The following is a 12,156-nucleotide window of genomic DNA, read 5'->3' on the forward strand; positions in this document are numbered from 1 at the left end:
GAGAATTTTCTCCATTGTACCTTATTCTAAAAATCACAAATTACTCTAGCTCTAAAGCATAAAACTTAGTATACTATCCATGTATCAAGAGAGGATGAAGTTTCTAACATTTAGAACACTTGAATGAGTGAAATCCCCAAGGAATGGTCACAAATCCAGCAAAACCTCCCCCTATTTCGCCATGGATAGGGTGAAGCTCGAACTAGAGGAGATGGCTCGGGCTGGAGGAAGAAGGAGGGTATTTATAAAAAGAAAATTAGTACCGGTTAGGAGCAACAATGGGTACTAAAGGGGCGCCCATTAGTACCGGTTGGTGCCCCAACCCGGTAGTAAAGAGGGGTGCCACATTAGTACCGGGTTGGAGACCCATTAGTACCGGTTGTTGCCACCAACCGGTACTAGAGGGTGGGTAGCGCATTAGTACTGGTTGGGGCGTTGTTGTCCCAACCGGTACTAAAGGGGGTCACGGGGGTGCTCCAGGGACTATCCGTTAGACCTAGTACTAATATTTTTAAAGTTGATCGGTACAAAGTCTCGAGATGAGAGATCATTTTTCTAATTGTGGCAGGCACCTGGTGCGCCATGACCCAACCTTGCTGAGAATGTAGCAAAGTTCCGCTGTCACTGGGCAAGTGCTCCACAGTGCACAGTTGCCACCGCCTTCTTTTGGGGTCACGGTAAGGTGTGCTACCGCAAACTCATCATTCTCTTCACGGCAAACAATCCCAGTATTGCTCCCTGCGTTGAAGTTGATGAAGGCGTGTCCACAAGGGCCAAGCCTTTTGAGAACCACAGTATCAGACTGGTAGATGAAGAACTCCTCATTGAGACCACCTTCACCAGGGAGAAGGAAACACAGTAGCATGTAATTCTGGTGCGCAGCAACAGCTTTGGCATCCGGGGGGGACTCATAGGTGTCATTATATATCTAAATACATAATAATTTGAGGTACTTCTCCATTTCAAATTATTATTCATTTTAATTTTTCTAAATACATAATAATTTTTACTATGTACCAAGACACAGTATATATCTAGATGTATACTAAAAGTTATGCATTTAAAAAAATTAAAATAAATAGTAATTTTAAATGGAGGGAATATTTATTATACTTAAACATTACTGACCCTTTAAAATTTGCAATGTTGGTCTTCGCCGCCGTTAGATTGGATATGTATTGTACTTATTTACACTTAAACATAGCTAACCCTTTTAGATTTGCAGTGCTGGCCTTCTGGAAATTACTCCAAGCTCCCCCCATTAGACTGGATATGTATATTAGCTCCTCTATTAAGAGTTTTTAAGAAAAATTTGAAGCTCTTTTGAAGGTCAAGGCATGTCATTGTTTTGTTATGTTGCATTGCTGCAGAGATATTTCATTTGAATCTCAATTCACGTCATTTACTATTTAATACTTGATTTGTAAACCTTTCAAATTTTGACATTGAGATATGTGAATTTTTCGTTTCAATGCAATCCTCTCGTTTTCCTTCTTTTCCTTTTCTAGCTCACATGAACCGACAATCTTGCTCCTGTCTTGTCCTCTTCTTCCTCTTCCCTTACCCGTCAGCGACCGGCGGTGAGGAGCAGGACGACACCAAGGCTCCTGCGCGTACCTCCGTGTCTTGTAACCTGGTAGCCCGGTTTGAATGAGAAATGTAGTTCTGATTACTGGATAGTGAAGATGGCATTGGGTGTGCGAATTGGTCACTAAGGGTCGTCGCCAACTCTTTTAACTCAATTAATTAATTGAACAAATAAATTTCTAAAATGTGCAAAATCCACTTGTGCCGAAAGAATATATTTCTGATGCGCACATGTAATGAGACCCGGATCATCACCAATAGCAGGGTGGCTCATATGTTCAGCCCTCTCCGATCATGTTGGCTCTGTCTGCTATACTCTTCCGTCCCAAATTTTAAATTGTTTTAACTTTTTTAACCAATAGATTTTACTACGCAATAACATATATCTAGATACAATCCAAAACGACTCATAATTCAGTTATAATTCGGTTGGCCAGCAACAGGTGTGTTGCCTGATCTATAGGCTACCCGATTAGCAAGATGCGCTCGGTTGGCAGAATACCAGCGGCATGGCAACTACAAAATTGGCTACGGATGTGCGGACAGCCATCTTGTCTTGAAGATCCAAAGTGGCCAAATATACCTCATACAAAAAAAAAACAGAATATTGCATGAAGTCGAGGTTTATTTACCTTCGCTCCGCGGAAGGGCCAAGAATACCTGCCCGCAACTCTTTCACAAGATACAGCAGGGCAGGTGATTCATCCTTCGCGCCGAGCAAGGGAGATTATTCAGCAGTCAGCACAAAAGTTTCAGCTATCCAACTAACAGCTCTACTACAGCAGTGCATGCCCATATCCTGTCCTAACAACTAACAAGGCTCCTTCTAAATCCCTTGTCCTAAATGTAACCAACTCCTTTTCAGGTAATACAACAAAACAATTCAACAATCGAATATAAATTACAGGGATACATGGAAACACTATGCCTGTTTACACCACGAGCTTGTTTATCTCCTGGCAGCAGGATGCCCGCAACACAGCATTCGGATCTCCAGCAGCTCAGCAGCCCAGTTATGCTGCGGGTTCTTCCTGTTTACCTGACTCTGACAAACCGTTACCATTAGTAGCTTGGGTTTTGACACGGTATACCTTGGTAGCCTGTTGTCTCTTATCCTGTTGCGATCTTGGGTTATCCTGCTTAAGCTGTCTATCCGGAGCTGTCCTTGGATCATGCTTTGCAGGAACACCTGGGGGGCCTCCAGTTGGTTGCTTGCCAATCCAGTTACTGGGAGGTAATGGTGGTGGAACCCCATTTACTGGTCGCTGCTGCGGGAATCCTCCAGTTTGGAAAGGCCGCTGAGGTGTGAAACTGATATTCTGCATAGGCTGCTGAGGTGGGGGTCCAGCATAGTGATTAGGATGTGGTTGGTTGGGCCAGTACCCGGAATTCTGCATCCTGTTATTCTGATGAAGCCTTGGCCCTTCATGGATTGTCAGTTTTGACATTGATGCATGGATACCAGCTTCATGGCTTCCGGAGTTTGGACGTTCCAGTATCCGCATAGGCTGTCTGTTAGCTTGAGCATCACCAAAGAACTGAGGATGAGAGTTCGGGACACTTCTGGACGTGTGTGCATGGTGTGGGTTGTCCACAAAACCCCTCTCATATCCCAATGGTCCAGCAGGCCTTGGTCTGTTTCCAGGGCCATAGGGTGCACCTCTATATGGCATCTCAAGTAGCCCAGCAGCGCTACCAGATTTGATCTGAAGGGAGTTTTTCACCAGACGGTGTGCAGCTTGTCCTAAGAGAGAACCTGACAAAGCTCCAGAAACCTGAGGCCTGTAATTGGAAAGATATCATGAAAAGAGCTAACAGATGACCATATTGGTAAGGCTGTAAGTTAACAGAGAGAAAGGGCTAAGCAGAATGAATCAAATGTGCATTCTTTCTTTGTGTTCAACTTATACAGTATTTCATTTATAAGAGATGCCCAGAATTTATGAATACTCTATAGTCCAAGTTGAAATATTCTGCTAAAAGCATAAGAAATATCAATCATACCTTTCTCTTGCTTGCCGACGACTATTATCTTCATGCCACAACACAGGAAAGGGTTTGAAATCACTAGGCTTCAATATCTACAAAATGGTACACTTGTTGGACTATTGAATTCATCTTAACTGCTTAGCAAGTTCGTAAAAAGATGGTACACTTGTTGGACTATCTTAAACTGCTTAGCAAACCAGCATGAAAATTTCTAAAGAGGAGAAAAGTCACCATATATTTCAAATAGCATACTTCTATAAAGTTAGTATCATTCACAGAAGAAGATATTATGATTGTGTTCCACATTTACAAGTCATTGTGCCACAATGTGCTTTGCTTGCTGCCAACCTTTTCAAAATTTGTCAACTTATACAAAAGCTGAAAAGAACTTCGGTTCACCAGATCAATATATAATCATTACAAATTTCCAAGGATGTTACAGTTTATGGTATTCACAAGATAATGTTAGCAAACAGTCATTTGCGTCTTGCAAAACATGAAATGTTGAAGAAAAATGCCATAGAAAAACATATGCGCAAACATAGAAAATATTAAACAACACATCACCTAATACTTCTGCTTATGAGTCAGCAATTACTCTTTCCCAAAATGGAAAGAAGATAACATTTCTGTATTGCTGATGTAAACAACACTGAACTATACATGCGTAGGTTTTCATTTTTTTTTCCTTAAAGAAAAATATATGCTCTTACACTTTTTGTGTGACCAAGAATTATATGCACCAAAATGCACATAGGGTGTGGGTTAGCAAATACCTTCCCAGGTACGATGACCCCCACTGGGGGCTCCGGGATGTGTTTGTGATACTGAGGATTAAGATACGTAGCATTCCTGAAAAATATAGAAAAAGTAAATATAGCGCTAGAATATTTAAAGGATATCTTTTAGTTTATAGTATGCTTTTAGATAAGATGCTTACAAAACTCTGTTTTGGGCAATGCCGTTGAAGCACTTAACTGGAGATGTTACAGTGATGCTATACCAGTTCCTTTCAGATAAACAAAGGAACCCATTCATTCCACCACTGCAAATAGTGTTCACATATCACAACAAGGTAAATAAATGCCGAGAGAAACAAAATATCAGTATCTAGTGTTTCTACAGACCTAGCAGCAGGATCAATGGGAATAACATAAGGATCTGTTCTTGGTAGATGGTTGTACATCCGATACAGGAACGCAATCTGAGCAGTCAATGGATGAGTTTCCCGAACATATATTATGTCAAACATTGTCGTGTTCCTGAATTTCTCTTCTTCCTGCAAAGATAGCAAAAACATAAAGACCTTGAACAATTGAAATAAAAATTAGAAACCCAGAATGCTGCAGAGAGAGAATAAAGTACAACCACAATGAAAATAACAAGCCAAGAGGGTTCATAAAGAAGGACCATAACATATACATACTGTCAATGTATCTTCTAGTTTTCTTGTTTCGGCAAGCAGACGTGTTTCATCAATAAAAGGTAACTTTGCAACACCCTGGATAAAAGAATTCAACATAAATATATCTCCATAACAAATCAGTAGCCTGAAAAAGAATGGTTTATCCATATGCATTACCTGCCATGCAAAACGTTTTCCATTCATGTCTATCTCAAAATCTGCACGTGCATTAAAGGTGTTAGGCATCATGAATTAGTATGATTTTATAAATACACAATATCATCCTATGTGTTTGGTAGTTCCTGAATACTTTTATTTTGTGTTACATAATAGGAGCTAATACCTTTGGGATAGAAAGACTTCAAAGGTGAATTTGGATCAGTCATTAAATCCCCATAGTACTTTGGCAGTGCATTGGAGCTACAGAAGAATATAGCAAACATCTCAGAACTCATTAAATTTTACACTCTTTCCATCCAAACATGGAACATATTCACTTGCTTAGGGGATACCAAACCTGGCAGCTGGTAGTGTTCCCATAAGCTGATCAAATGGCTTGAAAGGTTGACCCAAGAAAAAGGTAATCTCCAATTCAGCCAAGTCTTTTAGGTCAGATGCAAAAGGCGCATAATGATATGGATAGAACCTGACGTGGATGACAAGGCTGGAATTAGCATGTCATACTGAACACGAGAAAAGTGCTACCAAGAAGAGCATGTCAATCTGATTGCTAGGCAAGTAGGCACGCATATTGATTTAAAACACTCCTTATCTCTTAGGAAACAACCATCAGGAAAAAGATCACTATACTAGTCACTAACTCACTATAGATTGCCAGGAGCTCTCTGTACAGCCTATTCAAGATTCTACAACTGCAGCATAGTGTGTACTTCAAATAGTCATACAGGGCTACCACTTGAATATAATGATTAGTCTTGGAACAAGAAGTCAAGAACCAACTGATCTGTGCATTACAGCATATAATGCCACATGCCCATATCAGTGGCAATGATTTGATTCTAATGCTACCAAATTTTGGTTGTCTAGTCACCACAACTAATCAGATAATTGAGAATAGTGGATTTTTAGGTTTCTTGTGCATGTCCGTGTAATTAAAGAAACTTTAAGGGGGGCTACTTAGAGCGGCCATGACTTTAAGGTCAGAAATAGTGAAGAACAATACTTTGACAATCTAGAAGTTAGATTTTATCTACCAAACGAACAGTGGTAGCATACTCTCACAGTAGATGGTCAATATTTACCTACCACTGCCATGAACAAACACCTTGATAGTAGTATCTCATAACCCAGCAAAGACCTTCCACATATTTCTGGACCTGAAATATGAATAAATTAGACAATTGAAGACAACAATGACACCAGTGTTAAGAGCAAATGCTGGCCAAAAGGCAAGGGCCAGTATGAGTATACCACATAGTCCTACCAAAGAAACCTGCTCATCTTACACTTTACTACACCATAACCAAGTATTTAATACAATATATAAATTTAATAAGCAAACGAAAACAACAATACAAGCCTTTATACCAAGCAAGTTTGGGAGGCTAGAGATAAAAACCCAACAAGAACCACATGAACAAAAGAAAAGGATTGTACTATTTTTTAAATAAAAAAGCAAAGCACACGTGGATTGCTAAATTCACACGCTACAACTTCTTTTATTTATGATTAAATCTGATGGCTGGGTTTTTACTATTGCTCATCCAGCATCACAACCATCCTCCTTTACCCTGGCTTGGGGCAAGTAATGTTAAACAAAATAGGCAGAAATAAAAGATAAAAAAGTTTCAAAATCACTATCAGACATGAATAATTTATAGTAGGTTGAGACTAACTCGCAAAACCACACTAAAACATGTAGATCAAGTTAAGCGAAGCTAAATCAACATTATTTGTGTATTCAGCAATTGACCATGCAACCAACAAGTCAAAAAAAAAAAAACTGGTTGATTGTTCCAGTCTGTAAAGTGCTAGGAAATCAGATAGACTAATGTCGTAAGGTCAAAAAAGGCATCTCGGTGGTGTATTAATTTTGTGACTATTTCCAACGCTGAACCATCAAATATTAGTCCAGTTAGTCTAAGTCGTAGCTGTTTCTGTTATTAAGGACAACATTCAGAACATGGTTACTGAGTATTTGTTGTCTAGCAAACCTTATAATATATATACTGCCAAATCTAAAATGAAGTCACAACATTCAGAACATGGTTACCTTGTATTTGTTATCTACCAAACCTTATAATATATACCAAATTTAAAATGAAGTGTCTCAGAGCTTAGTTCGATGGTAACATTTAGTCATTTAGTTAGGAGTTGCTGCACATGATTCAACAGTGCCTAGAAAGAAGACTCACGACATCTCTCCGAACTTGATCAATGGGTTTTGATTCTGCCTCTTCTTTAAACTTTTCAGCATAGTACCGCTCCCTGTATCCTGGCTCTCCTAACTTGACCTGAAGGTAGAAAGAGAATGAGGGACAGCAAACAATTTTCATACTTACAATCATCAGAGACATTACTGAACAAACATATTCAGAAATTTTATGGGAAAAACAGACCTTGTCCACATATTGATTCTCCTCGGTACTTTCTCTCTGTATTTTGTTTCTCTCTTCATTGTTCTCGCGTGCCTGCAATTTAGCAATCATAAAGACATAAACTCAATTTGTCTTCTCAGGTAGCAATGTCAATGCAAAGATTTAACAAACAAGCTTTTGCAATTGAAGTATTAACACATAAGATTTGCAAGAATCATGAAATTTTCAAATTATTTGGAAACATATGCTCATGTGGAAATTGAACTGCATTCCATGTCGAGAAGTCACTGAAAGATACTATTATTGATCATTTAAAAAAGCATCAGCGCTATGGTATCTTAACATAGTGACATGATGTTAAAGAACGATGTTGCACTATAAACTTATAATCGTAGCATAATATGACTGGCCTAGAGTCACTGAAATAACTTAACCTCACTCTAAGATGATCTCACAATCTTCACGACGATCATATATTTTCACCACATGAACATACAGAAGTACATGTTTAAAGAGGTCAATCTCCTTAGATTTTTATGCATAAAGAACATATAGAAGTACAGAAATCAAGAACAACATGGATGAAGATCGGCTAGAAAGTACCTGTTGAATGCGTGCACGTTTCTGGAAAATTTGTTCTTCATTGAAAGCAACGGACTGAATGAAATGTTCCACACGGTCCAATACAACCTTTTTTTTGGAATGGTGAAAATGTCAATATTTCAGGCATTGACCCCATTTAAAAGGGAAAAAAAGGATAATATGGGCATTCAGCAGAGCAAATTGGTGAATGTCTGAATGATGAGACCAAACAAAAGGTCATTCTTATGATTTCATAGAACAACCTTCACTCTTTGCGGACACTTGATCTGGGAATTACACCACAGCAGTACAGTGGGGGAAACTAAGGAACTCCAAAATGGCTTAAATTGTCAACTGTGATGGCATAATGAACTTATACACGTATGCTATTGAACAGCATGATGTCCAGAATATGCCACTGTTGCAGCAAGAACATCATATTACAAATAAACGCATATATGTCTCTAACTAAAACCAATATGTGTCATTAATTAGCAAAATGGCCCTGCGAAACAAGGAAAAGAACGACCAGAGAATCAGAGATGATGTATGACTCAAGTTATTTGTTACTGAGTTGCAACAAAAGACACTTGCCAAACACAGCAAAGCCACTGGCTACTTTAGTTAAAATATTGGGTTTGCCATCCTACATTCTAAAAAGTAAAAACAGTTGCTTTCATGGTATAAAGTTAGAACATTGGGTTTGTCCAGAATACACCACTGGACACACACATGGCTCCCGTAACTCATCTGGCACAAACAATGGTATAAAGTTCAAATCAGTCTACAGTCAACTTAAGTAATTTTACTATAATTTCTGCAATTCACTGGATCCTACCAGCTTGGCTTTCAGACCAATATGGTTGCATAATACCAGACTTGCAAGATGTGTTATCATTAAGCTTAAGGAGTACTAACATTCTGACAGAAAACATAATGATACAAGATGGCAACATAACCATAAAGAGATAATTCCTTTCTCAATTGGATTCCCTAAATAGACATAACGATACAACATGTTTATCTAACAACTCAATGTACATGGTTAAAGAAAGCCAACAGTCCACTACAAAGCTGTCGAGGGACTATGTTCCCAATTCTGTAAGTATTTGCTACCACGAAAAAAACATTGCAATCGTATGGTTCCAAACAATACAAGAATTTGCATCTATGAAACGTTACCTCGCCCCCATCGGTCAGGTAACCACCCATTGATATGAACTCTGCCCTGTAGATACTCATCAGAAGATTAATGGCACCCTGCAGAATACAGCTGGCAATTAATCACAGTTATGCACAAATCATCTAATGAGTAAAATAAAGCTTATATGAATATAATGGATGTTTTTTAAGATTAACAAACCTCACGAATTTCCAAAGTCGGCATGTGAGGCAGAAAGTCGTTGCCAACAAAGAAACACATAAACACAAAATCATCGATAAGCCGTTCAAAGTTTATCTTGAATGGAGCATCTACAATTTCCAAATCCTTTGCCAGGTATTCACGCAACACCCATATGTGAAGAAACTGTTAACAGGACAATAGTTACGTAGTGAACCAACAGGGATAAAAGATAACATATCTTACATGTGCACTAGAAATAAATACGTAGTGAACTCCAAAAAATAATATACTAGATCAAACAGTGATATAGTTCAGAGTACCTGGTATTTCTTTTTATGGATAGGAGGTAGCTCCACAGCACTATCAACCTGGCTAGGGCCTCTGCATTCAGCAGCCAAATGCCCAACTTGACCGCACAGGAAACATTTTTCTTGTTGCCCTGGCATGGAGATCACCTGTAAAGTCAGTTGAATTATGTAGTTACGGAAATACTCCTAATTTACCATAAAGAGGACAAAATCAAACATCCAGAAATGGGCCATACTTAGAAGTGTATAAATATACTTCCCAATAAAGTACTATCAGAAGTTTACCTCTCTTAAAATTGAGAAGTGGACCTCGTGAGTTGCCAGAGCAAGCATAATCAAATCAGCATCCTGGAGAATAGAGTGGCTAATTGTTACGCATATTCAGTTTAAACAGGCACTACTAGTTTAAAATTTGAAGTAGACTTACCAGGCCATATAAGCAATGACGTGTATTGGGATCAAAGCCAGGAAGATTGCGCTGCAGGCGGATGTATGACATAATTTTGTGCTCTCCCTCACCAGGGACATTGGAATCAGACAATATTACCTTGAAAATACACACGATGCATATCTCAGTTAGTACACTACAGCCTAACTAGGATTGAGACTAATTTACAAGTCCAAGCCAGTGTAATACACACCTTGACAGACTGCCATCCAAGTGTATGATTCAATCTCAGTTGTATGTAGTACTGAAGCGCCGTAGATAGTACAAACATGAACTGCGTCCCGGGAGTAATGACATTCGAGTCGATTGCCTCTGACTTCTCCTTCTGGGCTAGAGTCCTACCCTCTGCCTCAAATTCCTTCCTCAGCCTCTCCTCCTCGGCTGCCTGAACAAAGTAAACACAAATGAGAAAACAGTTGCCACCACCTGCATGAGTCAAATGACCACAAGAGCTATAACTTACCGCATCAGCTGCGTCCTTTGCAGCCCGGAATCGCCTGGACCTCTGCTGATTCATTTTTGCCCTTGGAGCAACACCATCTAAGTGGCAAAATTGACCGAGCTTGTTACTCAGAGCACAAGCTGGGTACATTACAAGTAGCATCACAGCAGCAGCGACTCACCAATGGCCATGTAGAGGAGCTTCCTGGGGCGGACGAGGCCGAAGAGGTGGTCGATGTAATCAAAAATCGACTTGAACACCTCGTCATAGGTGGTGGGCGCCGGCTGCAGGGAGAAAAGACCGCAGCCAAGCTGAGAAAACACCAGGTGGGGTTCGGGGGGGCCGGAATCGAGCAGGATCGAATGCGTACCCGGCCTTCGGGGTGGAAGCAGGGGTGAATGATGCCATTCATGTCGAGGTAGAGGTTGTCAAACTCGATGCCGTTGGGGTTGGGGCGGCGGAGGTCGACGGGGACGAAGGCGCCGGGCTCGAGCTCCACGGGCTCCTCCTCCTCCGCGTCCGACACCGTCAGCGGGTAGCGGTCCGCCAGCCACCGGTAGAACGCCGGGACTCCCATCTCCGACCGACCTGCCCTGCCGCCGGATCTCCCCCGTGCTCAGGCCTCCCTCTCGCGGGGCGGCGCTTCTGGAAGCTTCTAGCGCGGCAGTGGCGTGCGGTGGTTGCTGCTGCCTCCTCCCTCTTCGGTTCGATCTGGGTGGGGGACGGGGAGGAAGGGGGCGAGGCTGCGGGAAGGAGGGCGATTGTTTCGCGCTTGCGGGTTGGGCTCTTCCGTCTCGACCACTGCGGCTCGGTAGTTTTTGTGCGGCTTCTAGCCCGCCCGGTCCGGTGACACTGAAGATGATGGGCTGCAGTAGCCAGTAACTACGACCTGCAAATCTGCAAGAGATGGCTGGATGCCGTACGATGCGTATCTTCCACGGTCAGGATCGTAACGTGGCGCTTGTAACCGCGGCTCCGAAATGTCGGGTAAGTTTTGAGAAATTTCGAAAATTAACCCTGAGTTCCCAAGAAGATTTAACACCTTAACCCACATGTCAATGACTCAAAGTGGCTCCACATGTCATTGTGAATGAGTTTCAAATCTTGAAAGGCTTACAAATTGAATGTCAGATATCAAAATGTCTCGTAAGTTTTTGTTACCAAAGGCAGTAAAAATCTCGGCATTTCGTGATTCGAAAAAAAATCTCAGCATTTCGTACTCAAAAAAAATCTCGGCATTTCGGCAACCAAGATAGATATCGCAAGTCCCGTCTGGCCGTCTGTAAACACGAAAATGTGTCGACCGTATGATAACAATAATGGATTTTCGCTTCAATAAAAACAATAATGGATTTTAGCGATGCTCTGTTTAATAATTGTCAGAGTATCTTTTTCTCGGGTAAAATTTATTTGGCAGTCAGTTACATGTCCATACGATGCAATAGGAGTACAAAATTTTATAACCGTAACTCTGTTGTATCTTTCACCCATC

The 12,156-nt window shown here is 40.7% G+C and overlaps 1 protein-coding gene across 2 annotated transcripts; it reads right to left on the reverse strand.

The window, feature by feature from the left end:
• Positions 1-2,176: 2,176 nt before the first annotated feature.
• LOC101776459 (5'-3' exoribonuclease 4) lies at positions 2,177-11,473 on the reverse strand. 2 transcript variants are annotated; one of them, XM_004981395.3, is made up of 22 exons: positions 11,035-11,472; positions 10,846-10,948; positions 10,686-10,762; positions 10,416-10,607; positions 10,202-10,321; positions 10,060-10,122; positions 9,787-9,921; positions 9,485-9,649; positions 9,304-9,381; positions 8,143-8,229; positions 7,561-7,632; positions 7,357-7,455; positions 6,248-6,318; positions 5,499-5,627; positions 5,325-5,401; positions 5,159-5,199; positions 5,003-5,077; positions 4,704-4,855; positions 4,517-4,621; positions 4,353-4,428; positions 3,592-3,668; positions 2,177-3,369 (listed from the first exon to the last, which is right to left on the reverse strand). In XM_004981395.3, exons 1-22 carry the CDS (start codon positions 11,239-11,241, stop codon positions 2,601-2,603), a joined length of 2,970 nt encoding a protein of 989 aa, XP_004981452.1. In that variant the 5' UTR covers positions 11,242-11,472; the 3' UTR covers positions 2,177-2,600. The 2 variants fall into 2 exon arrangements, with proteins under 2 accessions (XP_004981452.1, XP_004981451.1); XM_004981394.4 differs by having other exon boundaries at positions 7,357-7,632; positions 11,035-11,473.
• Between the last annotated feature and the right edge of the window lie 683 nt (positions 11,474-12,156).

This window comes from Setaria italica, chromosome IX, assembly GCF_000263155.2.
Source record: "Setaria italica strain Yugu1 chromosome IX, Setaria_italica_v2.0, whole genome shotgun sequence".
Classification (NCBI taxonomy): Eukaryota; Viridiplantae; Streptophyta; class Magnoliopsida; order Poales; family Poaceae; genus Setaria; species Setaria italica.

Coding starts and splice junctions, on each gene's coding strand:
- LOC101776459 (XM_004981394.4), bottom strand. CDS start 11,241: ATGGGAGTCCCGGCGTTCTACCGGTGGCTGGCGGACCGCTACCCGCTG. Junction 5,078..5,158: donor GAAAACGTTTTGCATGGCAG/GTAATGCATATG, acceptor TCTTTTATCCAG/GGTGTTGCAAAGTTACCTTT. Junction 4,429..4,516: donor ATTGCCCAAAACAGAGTTTT/GTAAGCATCTTA, acceptor TATATTTTTCAG/GAATGCTACGTATCTTAATC.